Here is a 25,000-nt window from a genome sequence, read left to right on the forward strand (position 1 = left end):
TGTCTGTATCTCTTTCTCTCTCCCAGTCTCTCTGTCTCTCTCTCTCTCTCTCTCTCTCTCTCTCTCTCATCTTTGGCCCCTTCCTCTTTATCTGATGCCATTGAAGGAAAACGAGTGTGTGAGTTTGTGCGTGAAGGTGTGCCTGTGTGCTGTGAGTGTGAGTGTGTGGGTGCATGTGTGAACGTGTGTGAGCATGAACGTGTGTATTTTTGTGTGCATGTGTGAACGTGTGCCTGTGTGTGTGTATGTGTGTGCATGCAGGTGAATTTGTGTGACAGTCAAAGAGAGGGAGAGAGAGAGAGAGAGAGAGAGAGAGAGAGAGAGAGAGAGAGAGAGAGAGAAAGAGAGACAGAGAGAGAGAGGGAGGGAGAGAGACATAAGAGTGAGAGTGGGCGGATGGCCGAGAGAGTGTGCGACAGATAGACAGAGGCCGGAGTGTCAGATTTCCTTTTTCAATTCAGTGGCTCAACTTGTTTTTTTAATCAGGAAAAGAGGGTGAAAAGAGCAGGCAGAGGAAGGCGATAGCCGCTCATTGGAGCCGCAGAGTTTTGCTTTGTCCTTCTTGATAGTCTTTCTTCTTCGCTGATCCTTTTCTCTGTTTTCAGCGCTCCGTTTCCATTTCCAATCCGGAATGTCCAACGCCACAATCCCGGGGTTGATGTAGGGTGGATGTACTTGCTATTCTGATCTCACGTGAACCATGACACATGGAAGAGGGTGAATATGCAAATGAAGCATAATACGTTTATATATATTTTGTACAGGCGTATGAAGTTCATCACTCAATACCCTTTGAACAGAAACAGTAGGGAGAGAGTAATAGAGAGATAGAGAGAGACAGACAGACAGACAGACAGACAGACAGACAGACAGACAGACGCCAAAATCCCGCAGCTATATGTCGCACCCATGGCGACAGACGTAGAATCCTTCACATTCTGTCTGCTTTCTTCCTTCTTGTCACTGAGACGCGTCTCCCACCACATCCTGGGGTTTCTGCTTAAAAGAGCTTGCAGCGGATTTCCTGTTAATTCGCACATTCGCAGAAACATCTTCTTCAAGCGCATCACAAAGGGTCTACGCTACTATCATGGTCAGCTACTGTCCGATCTGCGGGAAGCCGGTCTACTTCGGTAAGATGCTCTCTGATGCTTTCGCTATGGAGGCCAATGCTATAGTCCAAACATTAACATCTGAGCTGAAGGGACCTCATTAAACTGCCTGTACACACAGCATACCGTTCACACTTTGCGTAGTTATTGATATGCTATCCTTCCATTATCTACAGTGACTAACTTACGTTATTTATTCACCCCCTCCTTCGTTCGTTGTCGCGTGGTATTTCATGAAACAGCTTGAGCATTATGTACTACTTTGCAGAAACTTTCATCATGCGTGACCTCCAGTTATAGCCACGTTGCCTAAATCATGTAGCATAATTGTCTAAGTCATATTTTGGCCAAATTGTGATACCTAACCCTAACTCTACTCTCCTAACACTGTTGATTCACTGTGCCTCATTGGCTACATCCTAAACGAATCAGAGTGCTTTTTACATTCCATGATCACAAAGTCATCTATTTGATTTAGGCATTTTTGACACTTAATACAAGATGACCCTTCAAATATGACCTTATGCACTTATGCTATGAGGATATGTAGCATTAAAGGCCGGTCATGTTAGAGGCATCTGGCTCAGGAAGGCCTTCATGTAGGCTGTGGCTCCAGCTCCATCTGAATCGAACAATAAACACCTTTTACAAACACTTTTACCCAACATGTATTCAGTGCAAATATTATGTGCAGCAGGCTTGTGAAAAACATTATGTTTTTCAAGTGCTTCATACTAATCACAAACACAGAGGCACAGAATATACAGGATGTACTGTATTATAAATGTGCTGCCTTTTTTCTCTTTTACGTAATACTTTTCACATCCCACATGTATATGTATGATAAAATATGCATAAGAAAGTTGAAAATCACACATTTAAACTCAACTCGCTTTGTGTTCTGGCCTTTACGCTCTTCAGTATCTGCGTTTATTTCTACATTAAGCACAAATAACAAAGTCATCATCATATTGTGTGGATAACATATGCGTACAGTCAATCACCTGAGATTAACCATCTGCTCGGTCGTAATTGGTCCAGGTGAGAAGAGGCGGTCTTTGGGGCGGGACTATCACCCTTTATGTCTCAAGTGTAAGATCTGCAAACGTCAGCTAACAGCTGGACAGCATGCTGAGGTACAAACACAACAGAGTTATGTATACATTGTCTCTGTTCAGATCCAGATGTGAGAGCATCTCAAGTACAAGATACATGTCTTGTTGTCTCTGTTTCAGCATGATGAGAAGCCATATTGTACAAACTGCTACATGCAACACTTTGGTCCAAAGGTAGTGTTTGTTTTTCCAATTGTGATTAAAACACAGAGAGATGTCTAACACACACGCACGCACGCATTGCGCACGCACGCACACACAAACGTACACACACACACACACACGTACCACACACACACACACACACACAAACACAATGACTTTTGTTTTGGCCTCCCCATTATAGATGACAAGACCAGTACAATCCTGGCAGAGGAACCAGAAGAACCAGACTTAAACACAACGATAACAAACATCCGGGATTTGGTTAGAGCGCCTCAGTAATCAACAAACCAAACAGGAGACCTACAGACATTGGGAACCATTCATATCATATTTAAACCCTGTATTCCAATACTGTTATTTATTTGGTTAGAAAATGACCCACAATGCAATGATGTACATTAAATATGGTTATTATTCGGGGTTGTATGAAATCTATGAACTCTATTACCTTTGTTAATTTAAAACATGACATCTATTGTGCGTCACTGTCATTCAGTTTTCGTGTTGCACCTTGTGTTGTTTAAGAGGTCAAAAATTGCAACACACCTCAACGCAAAGTGAGGATTAAAATGTTTACGTTGTTGAATAGTGTATTGAATGTACATGCATTCACACAAACGTGCATCCATGTGTGTGCAATAAAACGTTGAACATGGAAACTATCCTTAATGCATGTTCATGGGGCATATAAAGGATTTCTATAAAGTTTTGGATTTGTCCTTTGTGCAACATCCTTGCACGCTCAAAGCAGGGGAGGGGATGGTGGTCGTTGGGGGGCGCTGCGAGGTAGATGAAGGTGGAGAACGTGGGGGTGGGGCCTGTTGGCTGGGCCACAAAAGGCCTCATGCCAACGGTGCTCAGAAATGGTGGCACGCATGGGCCAACAGACACACGCTCACACCCATATGCACACACACACACACACACACACTCACTCACTCACTCACACCCATGTGTATACAAACACACACACACAAACACACTCACGCCAATATGTGTACAAACACACACACACACACGCCCGTATGTATACACACACACACACACTCACTCACGCCCATATGTATACACACACACACACACGCCCATATGTATGCACTCACACAAACAGACAGACACTCACAACCGTATGTAAACACACACACATACACACTCACACCTATATGTATACACACACACACACACACACACACACTCACACCAATATATATTCAAACACACACATACATAAAACACACACTATCACACCCGTATGTATACAAACACACACACACACACACACACACACACACACACACACGCGGCACGTCCTGTATAACGTCGCAAACTGTTGCAAGGTTTTCTCACCCAACGACGGTTGAACACACATGTAGACACACGCGTGTGCACAGAGTCCACTTCCTCCTCCTCTCCTGCCCGTTCCTGCACGGACCCTATCCCAGCGCTCCCAGGAGGGCTCTGCTGAAGTACGGGAGGAGGCGTGTCTCATCGGATCCATCGCGCCTTTGGATCGGTCCGCCCCCCCCCCCCCTTAGCGCTCCTGCATGGCTGTCTTGTTCAGCCCTGTAACAATCCTCCACCTTGACACATCACAAGGAAGCTGTGATACCAGCTGGCTGGCTGCTCATTTGCATGCGTGTTCCAGCTCTCCTCGCTTATTAGTGCGGCAGAGAGGGTAGGCGTGTGATTGGGTGAGGGTGGATTTGGTCGGGTGGGTGTGTGTGTGTTGGGGGGGGGGGGGGGCGGGGGGGGGCGGGGATGGGTGCAATGTCTTGCTGGTAAAGGGGGTAGGCGTTGGGGTGTGTGGAGGAGGGGGGTGGGTGGCGTAGAATTGATGCAGAGATGTGTACCGAGACGAGGGGACAGGTTGATGTGTGCAGCCTGGAGAGGAACTGAAACGTACGCAGGTGATGTCATCGGAGTCATGACATCACCGGAGTAAAAAGAATGCAACCACACCGATTGATTTGACACGAGAACCAGACCGACCTAGGATTATGCATTACTGATTGTTGTGTTAGTCGTTTAACTTCTAATTTTGATGTTTAACCACGATTCCGGTGTTCTCTGGCAGCTTTTGTGAAAACGCAAAAATAATAGAAATAAGTTGAAACACCCTGAGCCGCTATCTTAATGGTTAAATAAGTGCCATCTCATGTGGGTTTAGTCATGTGCGGGAACGTTTCAGAGTTCCTCCATTAAAGCTGAAGCTACGACGTCAGCAGCAGAGGTTGTTGTTGCGGCGTGCGCTCGTCTCTCTTCAGCTGGAGAAGAGGCCAGGGCAACACGGATGTCTGTGCAGGCCCACACACGACGAGCTGAATATAATTTACTATAACACCATGCAAAAACAAACCAAAAAGGGTTAAAATATGTTAAATGTCGTGGAAGAAATGGTGAGAGAAAGGAGGAAAAATAACAACGTTAAAAATAAAAGAAGGATTGAAAGATATTGCGCTCTAGCTCCGTGAGTCCAGTCTAGTAAGTAAGTCAGCTTTGCCATCTAGCGGATATGAAAGACATATCCATATATTTTTTTCATTTTAGCCTGGCATTTACTTTTGTCAGATGTCAGTTTTCAAAACCAAACCATGCGCATTTAAAGAAAACACATGCAATGCACTTTGCATTTCACAAACAACACTGACCCACTTAATTCTGACGAATTCGGAATTTAGACTGCCTTATCTGCAGAGATAAATACACGGGCCTATCAGTGACAGCGCCGGGTCACAGCGCGCATGCGCGTCGTCGCGGAAGAGGAAGAGAAGGCAAAACCTGACGGATTATGTGGACATCCAGCCAGCTAAGGCCGGCCTGTTTAGACTAATGGACCTGAATACGTGTCTATAGAATGCCAGGCTGAGTGACCGCGGTTTAAGCCCCATGTGAATACAGAGCATCATAGAGAACAAGCGTGAGGATGATGTCAGAGTGCGACCCGTGCGAGACGGGGACAGCAGAACCGGGGATCGACGGACAGGCAACAGCGGTGGTGTCTCCGGCAGACGCGGGGGACCCCAACTTCCACTCTCCCGAAGCCCCCGTGCTGCTGTCGTTCGAGCACCAGAACCGGGCGAGGCTCGGAGGACATCATGCGTCCAACCCCGGGGTGGCCGTGCGCATCTCGGACTCATGCGAGAGCGTCCTGACCGAGCTGGAGACGGACGGCTCCGGGGAGGAGGCGCTGCTGCTACCCTGCCTGGCGCGGAGCTCCGCCGCGTCGTCGCCGCGGCGTGCCGGACGGGAGAAGCGCGGCGGCGGCAGGCAGCACAGACACAGCTCGTCTTCCGACAAGGAGAACCTGTCCTCGCCAGGTAACCTCACCTGGGGTCCAGGTCGGATTGCGATTGCGTCACTTGTTGTGGATTTGGAAAGTTGTGTTTGTGTGTTCGACAGGATTCCTGACATGGTAAAAAGCCTTGAGTCTGATTGGTGGTTGCTGGGTCGTTGTGTTGATGCTGTGGGTCCAGGTACACGTCACTCCTTCTGGCAGTCATGCTCCTCTCCGGGTAGGAGGTCAGCAGAGTGGGCACCGCTGGCACCCCTGCACGCAAATGACGTCACAAATACAACTAAAATAGTCACTTCTATAGTAACCTTTTAATGTAATGTTTTTACATTCAATGTAAACCATTTCAAAGGATGGGGGAAACCTATCGAAATTGAAATTATATTATTCATAGTTTGCGATCTGGTCTCTAACCCTTGTATCCAGTTGTTGACATTATTTAGTCCCACCTGGCAGCAGCATGTCCCATCGTGTGTACATAGTGTTCCTTCCCAACACGTTTTAACATGTCATCTCTGACATGGCTTGTGTCAACACGCGACCTGCTTTAGTTAACCATTGCCCGTAGGAAGGTAGGCGACTATGCTTCTTTAGGCCACTGTGTACTGTACACCATGTGTATACCTATTTGTTCCATTCTGAAGATATGGGTCATTGTGTTTGCCTGTCGTTTTATTGCTTAGGCAAGCATATATCTAATCCAACTTATTATCCAAGGCGTTTCTGATTATGTCATTGTGATGTGTGTGTGGATGGCTCAGGCCCTCCAAATCTTCTTAGGTTCATTGAATTGGGCAATTTACATTATTACAGCATAAGCCTCTACCATACACTCTCTTGCATGCGAGGTATCAATCAAACCATGCAATCAAATAGATCATCACCCTCCCCTCTCTCCCTTTTATCGCAGTATCAAGTGTGTGCCAGGAAACCCACTATCCGAATGTGTTTCTGCATATTTAATGCTCATCTTTGGGATTCCTGGGTCAGTTAATGGGGCCTGTAGAGTCTGCCCAGTGAGGGGGCCTGTTCGCAGAGCGTTCTGGATGACCACACACTGAGTGCTCGCTCACACCAGGAGGAAACACTTGCAGATGTTCAGACTGAACCCGTTACCTAAAATAGAACCAGATCCGGCCCCTAAATTACCACTCTTTGTAGCGTGTGAAAAACCTACTTATGAGGCGTAAGCATGAAGGTGTATATTGGTGATTTTGAATTGACATCACCTGACACCTCTCTGCGTGCGATCGTTTCTGTCGGGAGTGAAGTTTTGTATCTAACAATAATGGAAGTCTATATTCACATTTACATTTACATTGAGGGCATTTGGCAGTGGCTTTTATCCAAAGCGACTTCCGCAATAAGTAAATTTGTCAGAATAAAGAGAAAAAGTATATATATCGCTGTTGGTACAGTAAGGATGTTCATAGAACCGAGTGCCGAGCACTAACCATCACCAGGTCAACCCATTCCCCGTATACAACAGAGATAGCTGGGATAAGACGCTACACAATGCTACGTACTATTCTTAAGTGCCAGGACCTACAACAGGGGAGGGGTAGTGCTTGTTAATGGCTGACTCGTCGTCAATAATTCTATTCTTTCCATATCTAGCACTCCTCCCAACTCCGTTTTCCTCCTGTATCTTACTTTGTTTACTCCTTCTCTTCTCGGACACCAAATGAGGACAGAATCTTCTCTGCCTCTCCCTGACTCCCTGTGACAAATTGTTGCTCCCTTCCTTCCTCTTGTCCCTCCCTCCCTCCATCTCTCCCTCCCTCCCTCCATCTCTCCCTACCCCCCTCCCTCCCTCCCTCCCTCCATCTCTCCATCTCTCCATCTCCCCCCCCCCCCCCTCCCCCCGCGTGCCTCTTCTCTCCCCCGACGGGAGCGACGCTGAACATATGGAGCCATCTTGTCAGCTGACTGTTGGCCACAGCGGGGAGGAGAAGCTTTTTAGAGGTGTTATGTCACACCAGGTAACAAGAGACGCCTCGTGTCTCTCTCACCCAGGGCGGCTGGAGAGAGACGGATGGGCTGGTGCTCTACTTTTGACACACGGACGAGTTTACCTGTTGTGGTCTCGCCGCTATCTTCTTCCCCTCAGACTCTCAAAATTCTCCTTCTCTTCATTCTTCTTCTTGTCCTCCTCCCCCACAAGTCTGTTCGAAGACCGCTACTGTCCCACAAACCACCCACAACCTTATCACCTACCTGTCGTTTCCTAAAGGAATTGGACATGACGATCTAATCTAGCTCTTTTTGTTACTTTATTATCAATTCTATTTTTCTTCATCCTGTTGGGGCGGCATGTGGCTCAGTGGCTGACCGGAAGGTTGTTAGTTCGATCCACGGCTCCTCCTCGATGAGTTTCGAGGTGTCCCTGAGCGAGACGCCTCACCCTGACTGCTCCTGACGAGCTGGATGTCGCCCTGCGCGTCTTGACACCATGAGTGGGAGGAGCATGAATGGGTGAACGTTAGGCGATAATGTAAAGCGCTTTGAGTGGACACCGGTTAGGAAAGCGCGGTGTAAATGCAGTCCATTTTCTATACATTGGTCCACCCTGACTGCAACGTTACGCTCACCTCTTCCCTCCTCTCCAGGCGTCAACGGCGGGGACTTCAACCATTTCCCAGACGACCTGGAGTTTGCGGACATCATCCAGCGGGCGGAACAGGCGATCGAGAATGGAGCGTTCCCGGAGCGGATCTCCCAGGGGTCCAGTGGGAGCTACTTTGTCAAGGACCCAAAAGGGGTGAGATGAAGGGAGGGATGGGGGAGTTAAAGTTTGAAGTGGAGATGTTCCGATACCATTTTTTGTTTCCTTCCCGATACCGATTCCTGAACTTGACTATCGGCCGATCCCGAGTATATAGCGATACATCTTCTAGCATTGTAACTACCAATAGCATTTGTTCTTATTAAAGGGTTCTCTTACGATGACAGCAACGATCAGTCGCTTGCTGTCAACTATTTATTTTTTTCAGAACTAGATCATTAAATTCATAATCTATAATTATTATAATACATTTGTATTCTGCTATTTCTAGTTAAGAGATGGCGCACTTCCCATTCCGACGTTAAACCTCAGACCCTTAATGAACGCAGCATAACACCGTTGTGTTTGAGGTTCTCTGCCTGTGTAGTAAAGGAGCAAGTCACGTGATGCTATCTCATCAAAGCATAGTCTTACGTACTCGCGATTGGCCCGGTCGAGTCGCGTACTCGCGACTGCATTTTAGACAATATCGGAAATCCCTCCAATACTGTCTAAAATGCAGTAAATCGGAACAACTCTAGCTTGTAGACGGGTACAGTGCGATAGAGAGAAGTTAGAACGTTTGGAGTCCAGTCCATTTCTCTAGCTGCAGTTAAACATGGCGAGTCACTGAATGCAAGTATTTAGCGAGAGAAAGCTTGTGGTTTCATGGGAGTGCTGGACAGTGTGACGCCCTGTCCTAACGACAGCATAACATGGGTGATTCATTGTCTCATCGGCACACACACACACACACCAAGTGATTGTTAAGCATGGAATGCGTTCCGTGCTGAAGTCATCCCCTATGCCTATTTAGCAATCGTGGCCATTCAAGCGTTACGGGGAATTAGAGCTGGGAAGCCCCCAAGACACGCACACACTGCTTTTTGAAAAAACAACAATTTCCACAGCCAAACACCATGGGACCCGTTTAGCGTATAAGATACACTCCATAAGCTTGTTTACGTCGACCTGTAGGGACGGTTAATGCAATCCCTGGGAAACGAATGTTTGGATACCTGGAACAGCTCAATGGGTCCCTGTGTGCACGGCGGTATTCGGTAGCTGAACAGAGAGAACTGGAGCATGGTGTTCGTCTCTCTCGCGCGCTCCAGAGTCTTAGGAGGCTGGTAAACAGCCCGTTTGAATCCATAGGTAAACAAGATGGTTTATTAATGGAGGAGCAAGAGGGGAAGAAGAGCGAAGCTTTGTGTTTGATGTCGAGGAGGACCCCCCCCCACCAGGCTGAGGAAGAGGGGATGGGTTACTTGAAGCAGAGGAGATACATGTACATTAATGTACTACCGAGGAAGGGGGGCAGAGCGCCTTGAAGCAGAGGAGGAAGATGAACATGGAAGTAGCAGTGAGGAAGAGAGGCAGAGTGACTGGAAGTGAAGGAGGAAGATGAACATGAAGGTAGTAGTGAGGAAGAGAGGCAGGGTGACTGGAAGTGAAGGAGGAAGATGAACATGAAGGTAGTAGTGAGGAAGAGAGGCAGGGTGACTGGAAGGGAAGGAGGAAGATGAACATGAAGGTAGTAGTGAGGAAGAGAGGCAGAGCGACTGGAAGTGAAGGAGGGATGAACATGAAGGTAGCAGTGAGGAAGAGAGGTTGAGTGACTGGGAGTGAAGGAGGAAGATGAACATGAAGGTAGTAGTGAGGAAGAGAGGCAGAGCGACTGGAAGTGAAGGAGGGATGAACATGAAGGTAGCAGTGAGGAAGAGAGGTTGAGTGACTGGGAGTGAAGGAGGAAGATGAACATGAAGGTAATAGTGAGGAAGAGAGGCAGGGTGACTTGAAGGAGGGATGAACATGAAGGTAGTAGTGAGGAAGAGAGGCAGGGTGACTTGAAGGAGGGATAAACATGAAGGTAGTAGTGAGGAAGAGAGGCAGGGTGACTTGAAGGAGGGAGATGAACATGAAGATGGTGGTGAGGAAGAGAGGCCGAGATTCTTGAGGCAGAGGAGGTAGATGAACATGAATGTACTACTGAGGAAGAGAGACAGAGTGACTCGAAGCTAAGGGGGAGATGAAGATGAACGTAGTATTGAGGAAGAGGGGCAGAGAGACTTGAAGCAGAGGAGGGAGATGAATATGAAGGTAGTAGTGAGGAAGAGGGAGGCTGTAGGGAAGAAAGGGCAGTGGCTGCAGGATAATGAGTGTGACGTGGTGCGCCTGCTGATAATGTATTCAGTGTGTGATCAGCATCACATTAACGAGCTCAATGGGGTACTGGGGGGGAGGGCATTGATCTGAGTGGGGCTGGCATGCAGAGAGTTTCCTCTCCTTATCCTTCCCTACTTTCCTTCCTACTTTCCTCCTTACCTTCCCTGGGTTTTTTGGGGTAGCTCACCATCGATCCCGGTCTTTCTTTCCCTTCTTTTCACCGTATTTCTAAGCTTGTGAAAAAAACTGGTAATTAGTTTTTGCGTCATTCTGTCCTGTTTCCATATCCTCTTCCTCCTCCTCCCGCAGTCTTGTCCCCGTCTGGCCTTGCATCTTGGTCCAGTAATTAAGTAACCAGTAATTAACTTAGTGTATGCTTAATAGATTGTGTACATTTACATTGCATTAACATTTAGGGGATTCAGCAGATGCTTTTATCCAAAGCGACTTACAATAAGTACATTTGTCAGAATAAAAAACGGTATATCGCTGTCGGTACAGTAAAGATGTTCATAGAAACAATCACCTGGTTAACCCATTCCCTGTATACAACAAAGATAGCTAGGATAAGAGGCTACACAATGCTAAGTGCGTGATCGTGCAAAGTGTACGATATCAGTATTTGACCGGCACGGCACACATCGCTCGGAGGAGCGAAGCGAAATGTATCAGAAAATGAGGAATATACTGTATGAAACCGGTTTTAACCAGTCTCAGAGAATGAGGACATGAGGCTTGCATGGAGATGATGAAACGTCTCTCGGTGTTTGTGGCGAGATCAACACCACGGTGTTTATAAATGGAAGTGTTGCTCTCTAACCGTGTGGGTGTTTCTGCCGATCCCCTGTGACAGAAAATCATCGGCGTTTTCAAACCAAAGTCAGAGGAGCCCTACGGTCACCTGAACCCCAAATGGACCAAATACTTTCACAAGGTAACACTCTCCCCTCGTCATTCTCCTTCACGCCCAGAAGAGATGAGTCAAATCGAAACTGCTCTTTTCCTTTTTTTTTTACGAACATCACAAATTCCCTTAAAACGTTTTATTTCTGCATATCGTCTCACGCTCGTCTCTCACAACATGTTTGTGTTTACTCTCTCTTCCCCCCTGCCCTCCGACCCCCCAGCTGTGCTGTCCGTGCTGCTTCGGGCGAGGCTGCCTTCTGCCCAACCAGGGCTACCTCTCGGAGGCCGCCGCCTCGCTGGTGGACACCAAGCTGGGCCTCGGAGTGGTCCCCAAGACCAAGGTGGGTCCTGGTTCCCCCCGGCCTGAGCAAACAAGGGCCGCCCGCATGAGGCGCCCGTAGACAAATCAAAACTCTTATTCCAGCGCTCATGAAAGGTGAGCAGTCTCTGAAAAGAGTCTGTAATAAGAGTTTAAGAGTCTGTAATAAGAGTATAAGAGTCTGTAATAAGAGTATAAGAGTCTGTAATAAGAGTATAAGAGTCTGTAATAAGAGTATAAGAGTCTTCAATAAGAGTATAAGAGTCTGTAATAAGAGTATAAGGTATAATACTGGCTGTTACAATACAGCTGCCACTGAACTGAAGTCTCTGTAATAACAGAATTATACAGCAAACTCTTATTCCAGCACTCAACAGCCAGGCTGTTGAGTGCTGGAATGAGAGTTTGCTGTACAATTCTGTAGACGGTACAGAATAGGATGTACCCATCCAGAGGTGAGCAGTGCTCTCTTGTTTTGTAACAGTTGAAGTGTAACATTCAGGAGCAGAGCAATAAGAGTTTGTTTTATAATTCTGTTGAATGAAGCTCGGAAGGAACCGTTTGGGTGTTAAAAGGTCTGGAGGGGTGCAGGGCATGACCCCAGGAACGTTGAAGAGAGGAACGCCGAAGTCTCCTGACTGTTCCTTCTGACCCCAGGTGGTGTATCTGGCCAGCGAGACATTCCACTACAGCGCGTTCGACCGGGCCAAGTCCCGGGGGAAGAAGTACGCTCTGGAGAAGGTCCCCAAGGTGGGGAGACGCTTCCACCGCGTGGGGCTGCCCCCCAAGGTAACCCACACACACACACACACTACTGTTTGATGTAGTATGACTCAAACGGTCAACCTTTACATTTAGGGCATTTTATCTCAGACACCCATGCCAACTCCACCATGCAAAGTTAGCAGTAAGGGTGAGGTGTCTCGATCAGGGACACCTCACCACTTTGAGCTCGTAGGAGCCGGGGATCGAACTAGCAACCTTCCGGTTACAAGTCAATCCTCTCTACCTCCTCGCCTCGCGCTTATAACTCGTGATCTAAAATATTGGGGCGTCAATGTGTACGCAAAACGGACTGGAATTCAAACTCATCCTTTGGTGATTTACATTCTAGTTTAGGGTTTTTCTTGCCAAGTATAGGCGGGAATCGGCCGTATCAATTCTTAGTCGATAGAAATATGATACATGGATTCAGGGCTGTGTTTTCAGGCAGCAGGATGGGGAGCCACACTACAGTTCATGCCGGACGAAGTCGTTTAAGGAAGTCTCAGTTTATCAGCCAAATGATCTCGTGACGGTCGGAGACCAGGATGTTGCACATGCACATGTTCTTGATGAAGTAAAACGTGTTAAAATTTATATTCAAGGCATTTATTAGATGCTTTATCCAAAACGACTTACATAAGTACATTTATCAGAAGAAAGAGAAACAACAATATACCGCTGTCGCTACACTAAGGAACCAAGTGCCAAGCACTAACAATCGCTAGGTTAATTCCCTGTATACAACAAAGATAGCTAGGATAAGATGCTACACAATGCTAAGTACTATTTTTAAGTGCAAGGACGTACAACATGCATAAGTGTGCACATTGAGTGCTAGGACGTTCAACATACAATAAATAACAAGGCGTCCATTTTGTGTGTGAAGGTGGGGTCCTTCCAGCTGTTCGTGGAGGGCTACCATGAAGCGGACTACTGGCTGAGGCGCTTTGAGTCGGACCCCCTGCCGGAGAACATCAGAAAGCAGCTGCAGTCCCAGTTTGAGAGGCTGGTGGTTCTGGACTATGTTATCAGGAACACAGGTGTGTGTGTGTGTGTGTGTGTGTGTGTGAGTGAGGGCTAGAGGTCTGACTGTGTGTGTGCTTTTCAGGGTGTGTCCACGTAGTATCATTTAAGGAGAAGGACACAGTGTTCAGAGATAGCATCGCATAACAGTATGAATACATTAGGTTCTCTGCATGTGTTATGTCTCTGTATTTAAACGGTACATTTTTACAGCAGTGATCAGAAATGTAACTGCATTAGCATAGGAACACAAGGTGTGTGTGTGTGTGTGTGTGTGTGTGTGTGTGTGTGTGTGTGTGTGTGTGTGTGTGTGTGTGTGTGTGTGTGTGTGTGTGTGTGTCCTTTATAATAATCGTCCTGCCTATGCAGGCCCTTGTGTTTTGAAGGGTGCTGCTGCTATATAAAGAAGTTGCCTTCTAATTCTCTGTCTGTGTGTTTGTCCTTGACGTTGCCTTCCACAGACCGAGGGAACGATAACTGGTTGATAAAGTATGAGAAGCCAGGAGAAGCACAAAAGGTTGGACCCAATAAACGCCGCTATATGCAATAGCGTTGGCATGATTTGACTATGTTTTGTGTACATAGTGAATGCATAATCAGGAGAGTGACGCGATGTTTGCCGTAGCAAAGCTAAAACCCTTGAGTCGTGGCATGTTATTTTTTGGAAGGCTATATTTCTGTTTGATAGGTTTACACTTTTGCCAACATTGCAAACATAAACACAGAAGTCCTGCCTTCAACACACACACTCTTAACACAAGCAAGCTCGAACCAACGCACAGATAAGCCGAAACAAACCATCGGCCACGGTGACCTTTCATTCACCAGCGAGCTGTCTGTCGGCATCGTGTCAATTTGCTCTTTATTGATCGCCGACTGAACATCACATCCGCCCGTCCTATTAATCAGCCCGTTGGACAGTGTTCAATAACCGGCTGGTCATGAAGTCATTCTTTATCGAGTCTGTTATTGTTGACGGCTCATTCTCCCCTACCTCTCTCCCTACCTCTCTCTTTCCCTCCTCTCTCCCTCCTCTCCTCCCTACCTCCACCCCTCTCTCACTGACTCCTCACCTCTCCCTCCCCCCTCCTCCCTCTCTCCCTCCCTCCCTCCAACCCTCTCTCCCTCCACCCCTCTTTCCCTCTTTCACTCTCTCGCTCTCTCTCTCCCTCTCCCTCCCTCCACCCCTCTTTCACTCTCTCACTCCCTCCACCACTCTTTCACTCTCTCTCACTCTCTCCCTCTCTCCCTCCCTCAACCTCTCTTTCACTCTCTCCCTCCAACCCTCTTTCTCTATCTCTCCCTCAACCCCTCCCTCTACCCCTCTTTCCCTCTCCCTTTCTCCCTCCCTCTCCCTCTCTTTCCCTCTCTCTCCCTCCTCCCTCCCTCCCTCCTGGTTCGTAGGAAACCGAGTGGTCCGAGACCAGCTCAGATTCCTGCGTGAAGATCGCGGCCATAGACAACGGCCTTGCCTTTCCCTTTAAACACCCTGATGAATGGCGGGCCTGTGAGTATTCCAGCACTCCACCGGCCTCTCGTCTTACGGCTCTCCCTTCTCCTGCCAGGGATCCGTGCCCTAACCCCCCCTCTCCCCCCTCTCTCCCAGACCCCTTCCACTGGGCCTGGCTCCCTGCCGCCAAGGTGGCCTTCTCCAAGGAGACTAGGGACCTGGTGCTGCCCCGCCTCTCAGACATGAACTTTGTACAGGATCTCTGTGAGGACCTCTATGAGATGTTCAAGGTATACGCATTTACATTGAGGGCGTTTAGCAGACACTTGTTTCATCCAAAGTGACTTACAAAAAGTACAATTTGTCAGAAGAAGGAGAAACAACAATATGTCGCTGTCGGTACGGTAAGGATGTTCATAGGACCGAGTGCCAAGCACTAACCATCGCTAGGTTAACCCGTTCCCCGTATACAGCAAAGATAGCTAGGCTAAGATGCTGCACCGTGCTAAGAACTATTTTTAAGTGCAAGGACGTACAACATGCAATACGTGCGTTAGTGTGTGAGAGGGGTGTGGGGCGTAGAGGAAGGGGGGGTGCTATGCAAAGTCCAGGTGAACAAGGGAGTCTTGAGTCGTTTGCGGAAGCTGCTGAGCAACTCCGCGGTCCTGACGTCGGCAGAGAGCTCGTTCCACCGCTGCACTGCCAAAACAGAATGTGTATACATGCTGAAAATAAAATCCTGTTTTTTAAACTGGGGACGGCAGCAGCATTTAAAATTGAGGCTCCATCAACGGTTATTTAAGAACGATTGAAAACAAATGACCAGACCCGGGCTCGTCTGGAGTTTGTATCCGGCGAGAGACAAGCCGGTCATCAGATGTAATTATTCTGGAAAGAGCAGCAATGCTTATAATCAGCAGAGGCAATCACGTCACACAGTCCAACCCATGCCTTTCACCACGTTTAACAAATGCACACTCAAGCGCTTTTTCCGATTCTGTATGTGCACTGAAATGAGCTTCCCATGTCTAATGCTAATTAGCTTATGGCTTGGCTCATTTCTGGACAGGACTCAGATATTGCGAGCGAACATGAAACAAACCAGTTTGATTACCGCTGACTTACAAGAATGTTTTTTGCAAATTCTACACGATTTAGTGCAGTTTACTCTTCATATCTGATTTACATTTGGAAATATCTATATTGATTCTGCCAGTTCATGACATCACCCAGTCTGGCCCCAGCTGGATGTTATATATGCCGGGAAGAAGGTAGAATGTGTATAAATAAGTCGATTTTTCTGTGACTCTGTCAATATTTGATTAGAGTATTGATGTGAAGAATGATACGGCTGGGTGTGACTCTTGTTTGTGAAGACTTTTTGTATGAATTCTGTGGTGACATGTTCCTTTTTGAAGATGATACAAATTTGGTATTAACCCACATATTTCAATAATAGATAATAATAACAAAAGATACAAACAATATGAACACAACCACCATATACATCATGCCATATGTTATCCAGAAAACAAACAGGTTCTGGTCTTCTTTATTTATTTATTAATTTAGGGCATTTAGCAGACGCTTTTATCCAAAGCGGCTTACAATAAGTACATCTGTCCGAAGAAAGAGAAACAACATTATATCGCTGTCGGTACAGTAAGGATGTTCATAGAACCAAGTGCCAAGCACTTAGAATCACTATGTTTACCAATTCCCCTAATTCCCCAAAGATAGCTAGGATAAGATACTACACAATACTAATTTGTATTTTTAAGTAACTTAAGTGCGTAAGAGGAGTGTGTGTGTGTGGGGGGGGGGGGGTGGTGGTGGTAAGGGGGAAGGCTCTGCAGAGTCTAGGGGAACTCTGAACGAGTGAGTCCTGAGTCTTTTGCTGAAGCTGGTGGTTGTCTCTCGCTGGGCGGATACTCTGTGGTATGCGGTGGCTATTCCCCTCACAGCCATCTAGCGCTGGGCCACAGAATTTGACGCTGGTCTGCTGCCCCCTAGCAGGCCACTGCCGTGACCAGCGTCGCATGCCTCACACGTGCGTGACACACGCCAGGGTTAAGGAGCGCTCCTCTGCGATGATATTAACTTTGTTTTGAACCTTTTTTCAGACGGACAAAGGCTTCGACAAGACCATGTTCGAAAGACAGATGTCGGTCATGAGGGGGCAGGTAAGATTTGAGATTTCGCCCATGTTCCTGCTCTTCACCCTGAATCAGTTTATTAAAGTATACTTGCATAAAGGTCACTTTAATGTAAGTCCATTTTGAGCTGTCTTTCAGTGAAATAGTATACATAATTGCAAATACTTCGAGTGGTAAGTGAGTGTACTGAAAGAAATTCATTTATCTGAAAGTGTATTGTAGTACACTTACATGAAGAGTACTGTATTCAAGCAATAAGTAACCAGGCTTGAGTGGGATTAGCTATTACAAGCCATGTAGCCATCTGCCCATCCCTGTGTTTTAGTGACATCACACTGGGTAGGCTGGTAGACTGATCGATCCAGCGTACATCTAGGTGCACACGCCCACTTGTGATGTCACTAAAACACAGGAAACGGCTTATTTCCAAACAGCTTGTAATGTGCTAATCACACTCACACCTGGTGGCATGATATCACCCCTTTATCACTTACTTAGAATACATTATACAGTTTAAAGCAAATGTACTACAATAAGATAGCATAACATAACATAAGATATACTTTATTCATCTCAGCAGAGAAATGTAGGTGTTCCAGCAGCCAGCATACGTACACACAACACAACACAACACATGTGTACATACATATCCCACTTAAACAAAACCATGAGCCCACAATACCCAGCCAAGGATAGAAAAAGACACTACAATACACTTCAATACACTATTAGCTAAATTAATTTCACAAGTACACTCACGCATCACTATAAGTACTTGCAATTAATGCTTGTAACGGTTGATCACAATCACACCCGGTGGCGTGATATCACCCCTTTAAGTTGCACACCCCCTCCCTCTCTCCCCCCCCCCCCCCCCCCAGGTGCTGAACCTGAGCCAGGCGCTGAAGGACGGACGCAGCCCCATCCAGCTGGTCCAGATGCCTCGTGTGGTCGTAGAGCGCAGCCGCTCTGGGGGCCACGGCCGCGTGGTCACCCTTGGCAACGCCTTCACGCAGACCTTCCACTGCAAGAGGCCCTTCTTCACCTCCTGGTAGACAGTGGGGGGGGGGGGAGGAGGAGGTAGAGGAGGAGGAGGAGGAGGAGGAGAGGCCCTTCTTCACCTCCTGGTAGACAGTCAGGGGGAGGAGGAGGAGGAGGAGGAAGAGGAGGAGAAGAAGAGGCCCTTCTTCACCTCCCGGTAGATAGTGAGGATGACGAGGAGGAGGAGGGGTGATAAGGAGAGGCGGTCCATCTGTCGGTTTACCTCTCGAGACTCCTCCCCTCTTCTTCTGAGCCTTCTCGTTTGGAATGCGGCCTGGGGAGGTGTTAGGGTGTGAATTGGAACGGCCCCCGGCTGGTGATTGGCTGTTTATTACAAGAATGCCCGGTCATAGAACTCCTTTTGAATGTCGGGACTATGAAGAATGTTTTGTTCTTAGTACTGACATTCCTGTTGATGACTCTTCGAAGGTCAGAACATTCTCAGTATTTGTCGGATGAATACTGTCGCCCTGGGGTTGGTTCGTAAGGGTGATCAATTAAGGGACGACTATTGAATATTATGGGCCTTGACCTTTTATAACGAGGGGTCAGGGTAGAGGGGTCAAGACTCTTCAGAGAGCTTGAGATATTGGCATTCCAAATTCCTTTGTGGGCCTTGAGGTTCTGTGAGATTTCCACGGCGATTCAATTTGAGGAAACCTTGGGTTTTACACGCGTTGCTTGAAGAGTTTTTAAAGGAACTCGCTACGTCCTATAGCTCAGCTTCGAGCTACAAACGACCCCAAACACACCGTAGTGTCACGCTGTTATTTCCGAGTTTGAAGGTACCACTGTATTTTCTATGACACACCTGCTGGTACTGATACGTTTTTAGTATTTTATGCAAAGTTTTCCAGAGTTTACAGACGATCCCTGACCCGAACCACCACCAACTTGATGAAGGCTCAACCTGTTCACTCCCTCGATAGACTCTTCTTTGCCTTGTGTCGATCACTCCCTACCCCCATGGACACGTGCACACTCACCCCGGACACGTGCACACTTTTCTATTTCTATTGGTATTCTATTGGTTTGGTGCATAAGTAAGCAAAACATAAAAAAAACATAATTTATGACGACCTTTTTGTCCAGTTTCGGCCTCATCTGTCCAACAACCACAACCCAATTCCCTCTTGCTTCGCTGTTGCCAAAATATCCCAAAAAAGGATCATTGAAAGTTTTCCAGAATAGGATATCAAAACTTGAAAACCTGATTTCTTTGGATTTGATTTGTGGTGAGGAGGAGTTGAGTTCCACGTTGCTTGAATGTATCCCGTTGACTGTTTCTATCGTTTTTTTATTTTGCTCCTGGACATTTCAGATGGAGGAAGTTCTGTGGGAACAGGATTTCTCTCTTAACAATGAATGTATTTAAATGCCGGCCAGAAGCTCTCGACGCTGGCATGAAGGAAGAACACTTCTCATCTCTTAAAGTGTGTTTGAGGTGGAAAACGGACACACACTTATGCTCAATGCTTTTTTTTTTTTTTTTTCTTACGTATGCATCTTGAACTTTTTATTCTAATTGGAATGGTTGTATGATAAATGTATATTTAAGAAATGAAAATAAAATTTGGGACACATGGATCATTTATTTTGTATGGTTAGACTGCAGGGCAGGGGTCACAAACCAAAGGCTCTGGAGCCAAACAAGGCTCGTCCAGCCCTCTGCAGCGGCTCCAAGTAGCTTCAAGAGGTCAGGATGATGCTCTGACACTTAAATAGCAAAATAAAGTGTTTTAACATTAGGCCAACTAAAATATCCACACATCCTACACCCACACATTTCATAAATGCAACAAACTATCCGCCATTGGTTATTTTATGTGTAGTAATTATGTATAAAACTAGATACTGTTTGTAATATAAGATGCTGTATTATCTTAATTTTAGGGGTCCAATAGGTTTTGTGGCTCCGGATACATTTTATAAGTGTAATGGATCGTTTGATAGTGAAGGTTGCCGCCCCCTAGTGCTGGGAAACAGGTAAAGAAAGAACAGCAAGTCTGTCCGGAGAAGTGGAACATGACACTATTAATAGCAGTTGGGTGGAGAGAGGCAGACACCGCCCACACACAAGGAACTGAGACTTTGCCCCGGTGTTTGATTACAATAAAACAATATGGTAATTAATGTTAGCGTTTGAGAACACCAGCGAGACCAGTAATACCACTAATTCAAGATGGTTTATATTCTGTTTCTCTCTTGATCTCAAACTCTAAACTTCAACAGTTAAGACAGGAAAAACAGGATAGCTTATTCATTTGAAAATATGTGCACAAACTAATGTAAACTAGACACAATAACTTTAACCTTTGAAGCCAAGTAAAACCTGCTTGTGAGTTGGAAATGCAGATGTGCTGAATCCAATGCATATTTTATACTCGAAAGGCAGGTATGAAATATGTATATGGTAAATGCTCTCAGGGTCAGAGCGGCCCCTTTGTGATTGGTTGTTTATGTCTGACACACGCGCATGCGCACAGACGCACCACTGGCTTTTGCCTACGCTTTTCCCCCTTGCCACCACCAGGTCGTGCTCCTGCGCAACATTCTTTTTTTCTGGCTCAAAGTTTTTTATATTGGGTTTCATGCAGTCGCCGAGAGGAATGATGCTTCATTTGATCCTTGTCGTGGACTCTATGAGAAGTCAGCTGTGCAGCAACAAGTTGGAAAATCCGTCAAAGATTGAAAAAAAAACTATTTTTCTGTTCTATTATCAGGGCAACTGGGAGCTGTTACATTCAGCAGCATGTTTTTTGTTCTTTAAACTTTTTTTAACAGAAGGACCTCTTCAACCAACGGCCCAATTTTTCCAGCTCGGGTGGGAAACTCCTATCATGCACAATTAAACATTTTAACATTTAATTTGCGCGTTGTAGTTGCAGTTTAAAAATCCAAAACGATGCACTTTTCCCTCGTGGTGGTTGTGTTGTTTTGCGCGCAACACCACCCCACCGCAGCGGTCCCCAAACCCAGCAAGTGTTCCCCCCGTTGTGACGTCACTAAGTGCCCCAGTCCCATCTGTCCCGGCGGCTACGCGCCGGACCACTGTAACTGCTGCCTGGTCTGCGTCCGGGCGGAGGGGGACGCCTGTGGCGCCAAAAACGACCCTCCCTGCGGACAGGGGCTGGAGTGTAAACTGCTTTCCAGTCCGTTGAAGCGGCCGGCCTCGAAGCGGACGTGCCAGTGTAAGACGACCCACAGGGTGTGTGGCAGTGATGGGAAGACGTATGGCAACGTGTGCAAGCTGAGAGCAGCCAGCCGTAAGGTGATCCAGAAGGGACTGCCCGCTGTCGCACGGATCAACAAGGGACCCTGTCTTCCGTCGGACACAGGTAGGAGTTTATCTTTTGCAGGTTCATCTTCCTCTGACCAGACATTGGCTCGGCAAGATGGAAGCAAGAGAGATTTTGTGTGTGTGTGTGTGTGTGTGTGTGTGTGTGTGTGTGTGTGTGTGTGATGCAGATGCTATGGATGTTCATGTCTCCTGTCTTGCGTCTGGATCTTGATCCTCCCCTCACTCATACTGTGTTCATTGTGTCCCTTGTTGTGTTAACCTCAGTCCAGTAGATTTGAACAGGGCGGGGGTGGAAGTCATTTAAATCCCCCCGCTCATACATCAGTTGGCTAGTCTCTCCAGAGGGGTCGTTAAGTGTAGAGTGGGGGGGTGGGGGGGGATCCCCGAGGCCAGGATGTAGGGCCAATTAGCAGATCGACCCTGATTGGGCCGTCTCAACCCATCAACCGTTTTCCTGGAAGCCTTGCCCCTAATGTGTGGCTGAATGTGTGACTGCTCCCGACGAGCCGGCTGTCGCCCTGCGTGGCTGACTCCGCCGACGGTGTGTGAATGTGTACATGAATGGGTGAATGTGAGGCCATATTTTAAAGCGCTTTGAGTGACCACCGGTACAGAAGCGCTGTCCATTTACCATTTAAAACAACATGTGTACTGATATTTTGCTGTATAATGAGAGGTCTGACTGGCCAGGGTGAGGGTGAGATGCTTAACGTGTGTGTTCATGTCGCTACAGGTCCTGTAAGGGCTCTAGTGTGAGGGTGAGAGGCTGAACGGTGTGTGTTCATGTCGCTACAGGTCGTGTGGCCCTGCACCCCAACAGCGCCCGTTACCGGTTCAACTTCATCGCCGACGTGGTGGAGAAGATCGCGCCGGCCGTCGTCCACATCGAGCTCTACCTGCGGTGGGTTTGTGTACAATTATGGTCTGTGTGTGTGTGTGTGTGTGTGTGTGTGTGCGCGTGTGCGTGTGTGTGTGTGTGTGTGTGTGTGAGAGAGATATAGATAGAGAAATAAAAAGGTCACAAATGACCCAATGCTGAACCCAGGAGTTAACCAGGATTTCCTCTATAAAACTAAATAATTTAGCAACTAATTTTAATCTCTTCCTCTCACTCCCACACCAATCTGCCCTCTGGATCTCTCTCTCTCTCCCCCCCCCCCTGTCTCCCTCCCACTCCCTCACTCTCTCTCTCTCTCTCTCGCTCTCTCTCTTCACCTCTCTAACTCACACCCACTAAAGGGAGGGCCCTGATTATGCATACTCTAAAATGACTGAAAATATTTTGTTTTTTAAACCAGCGGTGGTGTTATGGTGACGTGATATGTTTAGTAGACTCCACTGGTGGAATACTATTCCATGTTTAAGTCGATGGGGATTGTTTTTTTTGTTTTTTTTTGAAACGGAAAGAAAATTTCAGTTTCATTTCCGTTCCCCCCCCCGCTCAGACACCCTCTGTACGGCCGTAACGTCCCTCTGTCCAGCGGCTCTGGCTTCGTGATGACCCAGTCGGGGCTGATCGTCACCAACGCCCACGTGGTCACGCCCGCTGCCACGGTAACCGGGCGGCCCCACGTGCGTGTGCGTCTGCACAGCGGGGAGGCCTACGAGGCAACCATCAAGGACCTGGACAGGAAGTCCGACATCGCCACCATCAAGGTCACCGCCGAGGTAGGGGCTCTTCCTGTCTCTCTTACTGTCTCTCTTCCTCTGTGTCTCTCTGTCTCTCTCTCTGTCTCCCTCTCTTTCTTTCTTTCATTCCATCTCTTTTACTTTCTTTCTTTCTTTCTTTCTTTCTTTCTTTCTTATTTTCTTTCTTTCTTTCTTACTTTCTTTCTGTCTCTCTTTTTTTCTCTCCTTTCTGTCTTTGTTTCTTTCTGTCTCTTTCTTTCTGTCTCTCGTTTTTTCTTTGTCTCTCTTTCTTTCTGTCTCTCTTTCTAACTTTCTGTCTCCCTATCTTTCTTTTTGTCTCTCTGTCTTTCTATCTCTTTCTGTCATTCTTTATTCCTGTCTCTCCCTTTTTCTTTCCGTCCTTCTCTTTTTCTCTCTTCAATTTTTTCTGTCTCTTTCATTCTTTTTTCCTTACTTTCCATCTCTCTTTCTTTCTGTATCCCTGTCTCTGTTTGATATTTCAAAACACTCACTCTAAAACTATCCCCATAATGCATTTATAGCATGTTTTATATTTCAGTATCATTCTCTAAACTCTAAGCACCACAACACATGATGGGTTTCTGTTGCCGCGGTCGGAGGTGTTTAATGAAACAGTTTAATGAAGCTGTTTAATGAATCTGTTCCGCCAGACAGCCAGAGGGGATAAACACTCAGATACTGAGCCGATCGCTGGCTCCTCACACCTCCGTCTGAAATAGCTTTCACACGTCTCCCTCATTTCCTCCCTCTACTGTCTGCAATGAATCCCCTTTAATCATCTTTGTTCTTCAAAACAGTCTCTAGAGTTTCATAAACAACTCCATAGTTGTATCTCCTATAGTAAATATTAAGGGTCTTGTAAATCTACCAAAGTAATCTGAGTACATGTATGTGTGTGTGGTCTTTGACTACCAAGTACGCTCTGTAAAACTCGTAGTGTGTGTGTGTGTGTGTGTGTGTGTGTGTGTGTGTGTGCATCTTTGTCTTTCTCTGCGTGTGGCTGCGTGTTAATGCGTGTTTGTGTGTGAGCGAGCGTTTGCGTGCATGTGCGCGCGTGCGTATGTGCGTGCGTGCGTGCATGCCTGTGCATGTCTGTGTCTGCGTGTGCATCTGTTTGCTTGCGTGTGTGTCTGTGTGTCTGGCCCCTGCCTGCAGAAGAAGCTGCCGGTCCTGTCTCTGGGCCGATCGGCCGACGTCCGGCCCGGTGAGTTTGTGGTCGCCATCGGCAGCCCCTTCGCCCTGCAGAACACCGTCACCACGGGGATAGTGAGCACCACCCAGCGCGACGGCAAGGAGCTGGGCATACGAGACTCGGACATCGACTACATCCAGACGGACGCCATCATAAACGTGAGCTCACGCTGGAAACCAGCTTCCTGCAGGGGAGGGCTGGGCTGTTGCTATATGAATGTTTTTAGTTTGTTTTGCCGGTGCAAGTGATTACCGAGTTTTATGTATTCATATGTTCTTCTTTCCATTACCTCGTCTTCCGGAAGTATGGGAACTCTGGAGGACCACTGGTGAACTTGGTGAGTCTTCTTCCTGAGACCTTTCCTTTAGAGCTTTTTCTCCCCATAATAGTGTGTGTGTGTGTGTGTGTGTGAGTGTGTGTGTGTGTGTGTGTGTGTGTGTGTGTGTGTGTGTGTGTGTGTCTGGCTCAGAATGGGTTTCTCTTGTGTGGGTGCAATTGCACATGCGGTTGCATGCCTCACTCCCTGTGTGTGTGTGTGTGTGTGTGTGTGTGTGTTTGTGTGTGTGTGTGCGTGTGTGTGTGT

General features: G+C 47.1%; 4 protein-coding genes across 5 annotated transcripts in view; 3 read left to right on the plus strand and 1 right to left on the minus strand.

The window, feature by feature from the left end:
* LOC307071415 (E3 ubiquitin-protein ligase RNF38-like) overlaps nucleotides 1–702 on the minus strand; it is a gene marked incomplete at its 5' end in the record, with an annotated part of 10,973 nt that extends 10,271 nt beyond the window's left edge. Inside the window, one exon of the mRNA XM_079730394.1 lies at nucleotides 694–702. Within this exon, the coding sequence (XP_079586520.1) occupies nucleotides 694–702 (9 nt within the window). The remainder of the gene's footprint in view (nucleotides 1–693) is intronic.
* On the plus strand, nucleotides 514–3,172 carry LOC307071771 (cysteine-rich protein 1). Its single transcript, XM_079730848.1, has 4 exons — nucleotides 514–1,133; nucleotides 2,154–2,248; nucleotides 2,348–2,401; nucleotides 2,574–3,172. The coding sequence occupies exons 1-4, from the start codon at nucleotides 1,091–1,093 to the stop codon at nucleotides 2,622–2,624; spliced, it is 243 nt and encodes an 80-aa protein (XP_079586974.1). The 5' UTR covers nucleotides 514–1,090; the 3' UTR covers nucleotides 2,625–3,172.
* A 1,996-nt stretch (nucleotides 3,173–5,168) lies between these two features.
* On the plus strand, nucleotides 5,169–19,864 carry pi4k2b (phosphatidylinositol 4-kinase type 2 beta). Its single transcript, XM_079758947.1, has 11 exons — nucleotides 5,169–5,709; nucleotides 8,294–8,445; nucleotides 11,468–11,548; nucleotides 11,742–11,861; nucleotides 12,497–12,628; nucleotides 13,491–13,644; nucleotides 14,089–14,144; nucleotides 15,032–15,134; nucleotides 15,234–15,367; nucleotides 17,201–17,260; nucleotides 18,115–19,864. Exons 1-11 carry the CDS (start codon nucleotides 5,316–5,318, stop codon nucleotides 18,286–18,288), a joined length of 1,560 nt encoding a protein of 519 aa, XP_079615073.1. The 5' UTR covers nucleotides 5,169–5,315; the 3' UTR covers nucleotides 18,289–19,864.
* A 1,067-nt stretch (nucleotides 19,865–20,931) lies between these two features.
* htra3a (HtrA serine peptidase 3a) overlaps nucleotides 20,932–25,000 on the plus strand; it is a 6,378-nt gene continuing 2,309 nt past the window's right edge. For both annotated transcript variants that reach the window (XM_079730510.1, XM_079730511.1), the window contains exons 1-5: nucleotides 20,932–21,612; nucleotides 22,371–22,476; nucleotides 23,021–23,243; nucleotides 24,381–24,575; nucleotides 24,722–24,754. In XM_079730510.1, the coding sequence (XP_079586636.1) occupies nucleotides 21,180–21,612; nucleotides 22,371–22,476; nucleotides 23,021–23,243; nucleotides 24,381–24,575; nucleotides 24,722–24,754 (990 nt within the window). In that variant the 5' untranslated portion in view covers nucleotides 20,932–21,179. The remainder of the gene's footprint in view (nucleotides 21,613–22,370; nucleotides 22,477–23,020; nucleotides 23,244–24,380; nucleotides 24,576–24,721; nucleotides 24,755–25,000) is intronic.

Source organism: Pollachius pollachius, assembly GCF_949987615.1.
Source record: "Pollachius pollachius genome assembly, chromosome: 2".
NCBI lineage: Eukaryota > Metazoa > Chordata > Actinopteri > Gadiformes > Gadidae > Pollachius > Pollachius pollachius.

Bases quoted from the DNA above. Each gene is read 5' to 3' on its own strand.
- LOC307071771 (XM_079730848.1), top strand. From the start codon at position 1,091: ATGGTCAGCTACTGTCCGATCTGCGGGAAGCCGGTCTACTTCG. The intron at 1,134-2,153 runs GTAAGATGCTCT...TAATTGGTCCAG, and splicing joins CGGGAAGCCGGTCTACTTCG to GTGAGAAGAGGCGGTCTTTG. The intron at 2,402-2,573 runs GTAGTGTTTGTT...TCCCCATTATAG, and splicing joins TGCAACACTTTGGTCCAAAG to ATGACAAGACCAGTACAATC.
- pi4k2b (XM_079758947.1), top strand. From the start codon at position 5,316: ATGATGTCAGAGTGCGACCCGTGCGAGACGGGGACAGCAGAACCGGGG. The intron at 14,145-15,031 runs GTTGGACCCAAT...CCTGGTTCGTAG, and splicing joins AGCCAGGAGAAGCACAAAAG to GAAACCGAGTGGTCCGAGAC. The intron at 15,368-17,200 runs GTATACGCATTT...ACCTTTTTTCAG, and splicing joins ACCTCTATGAGATGTTCAAG to ACGGACAAAGGCTTCGACAA.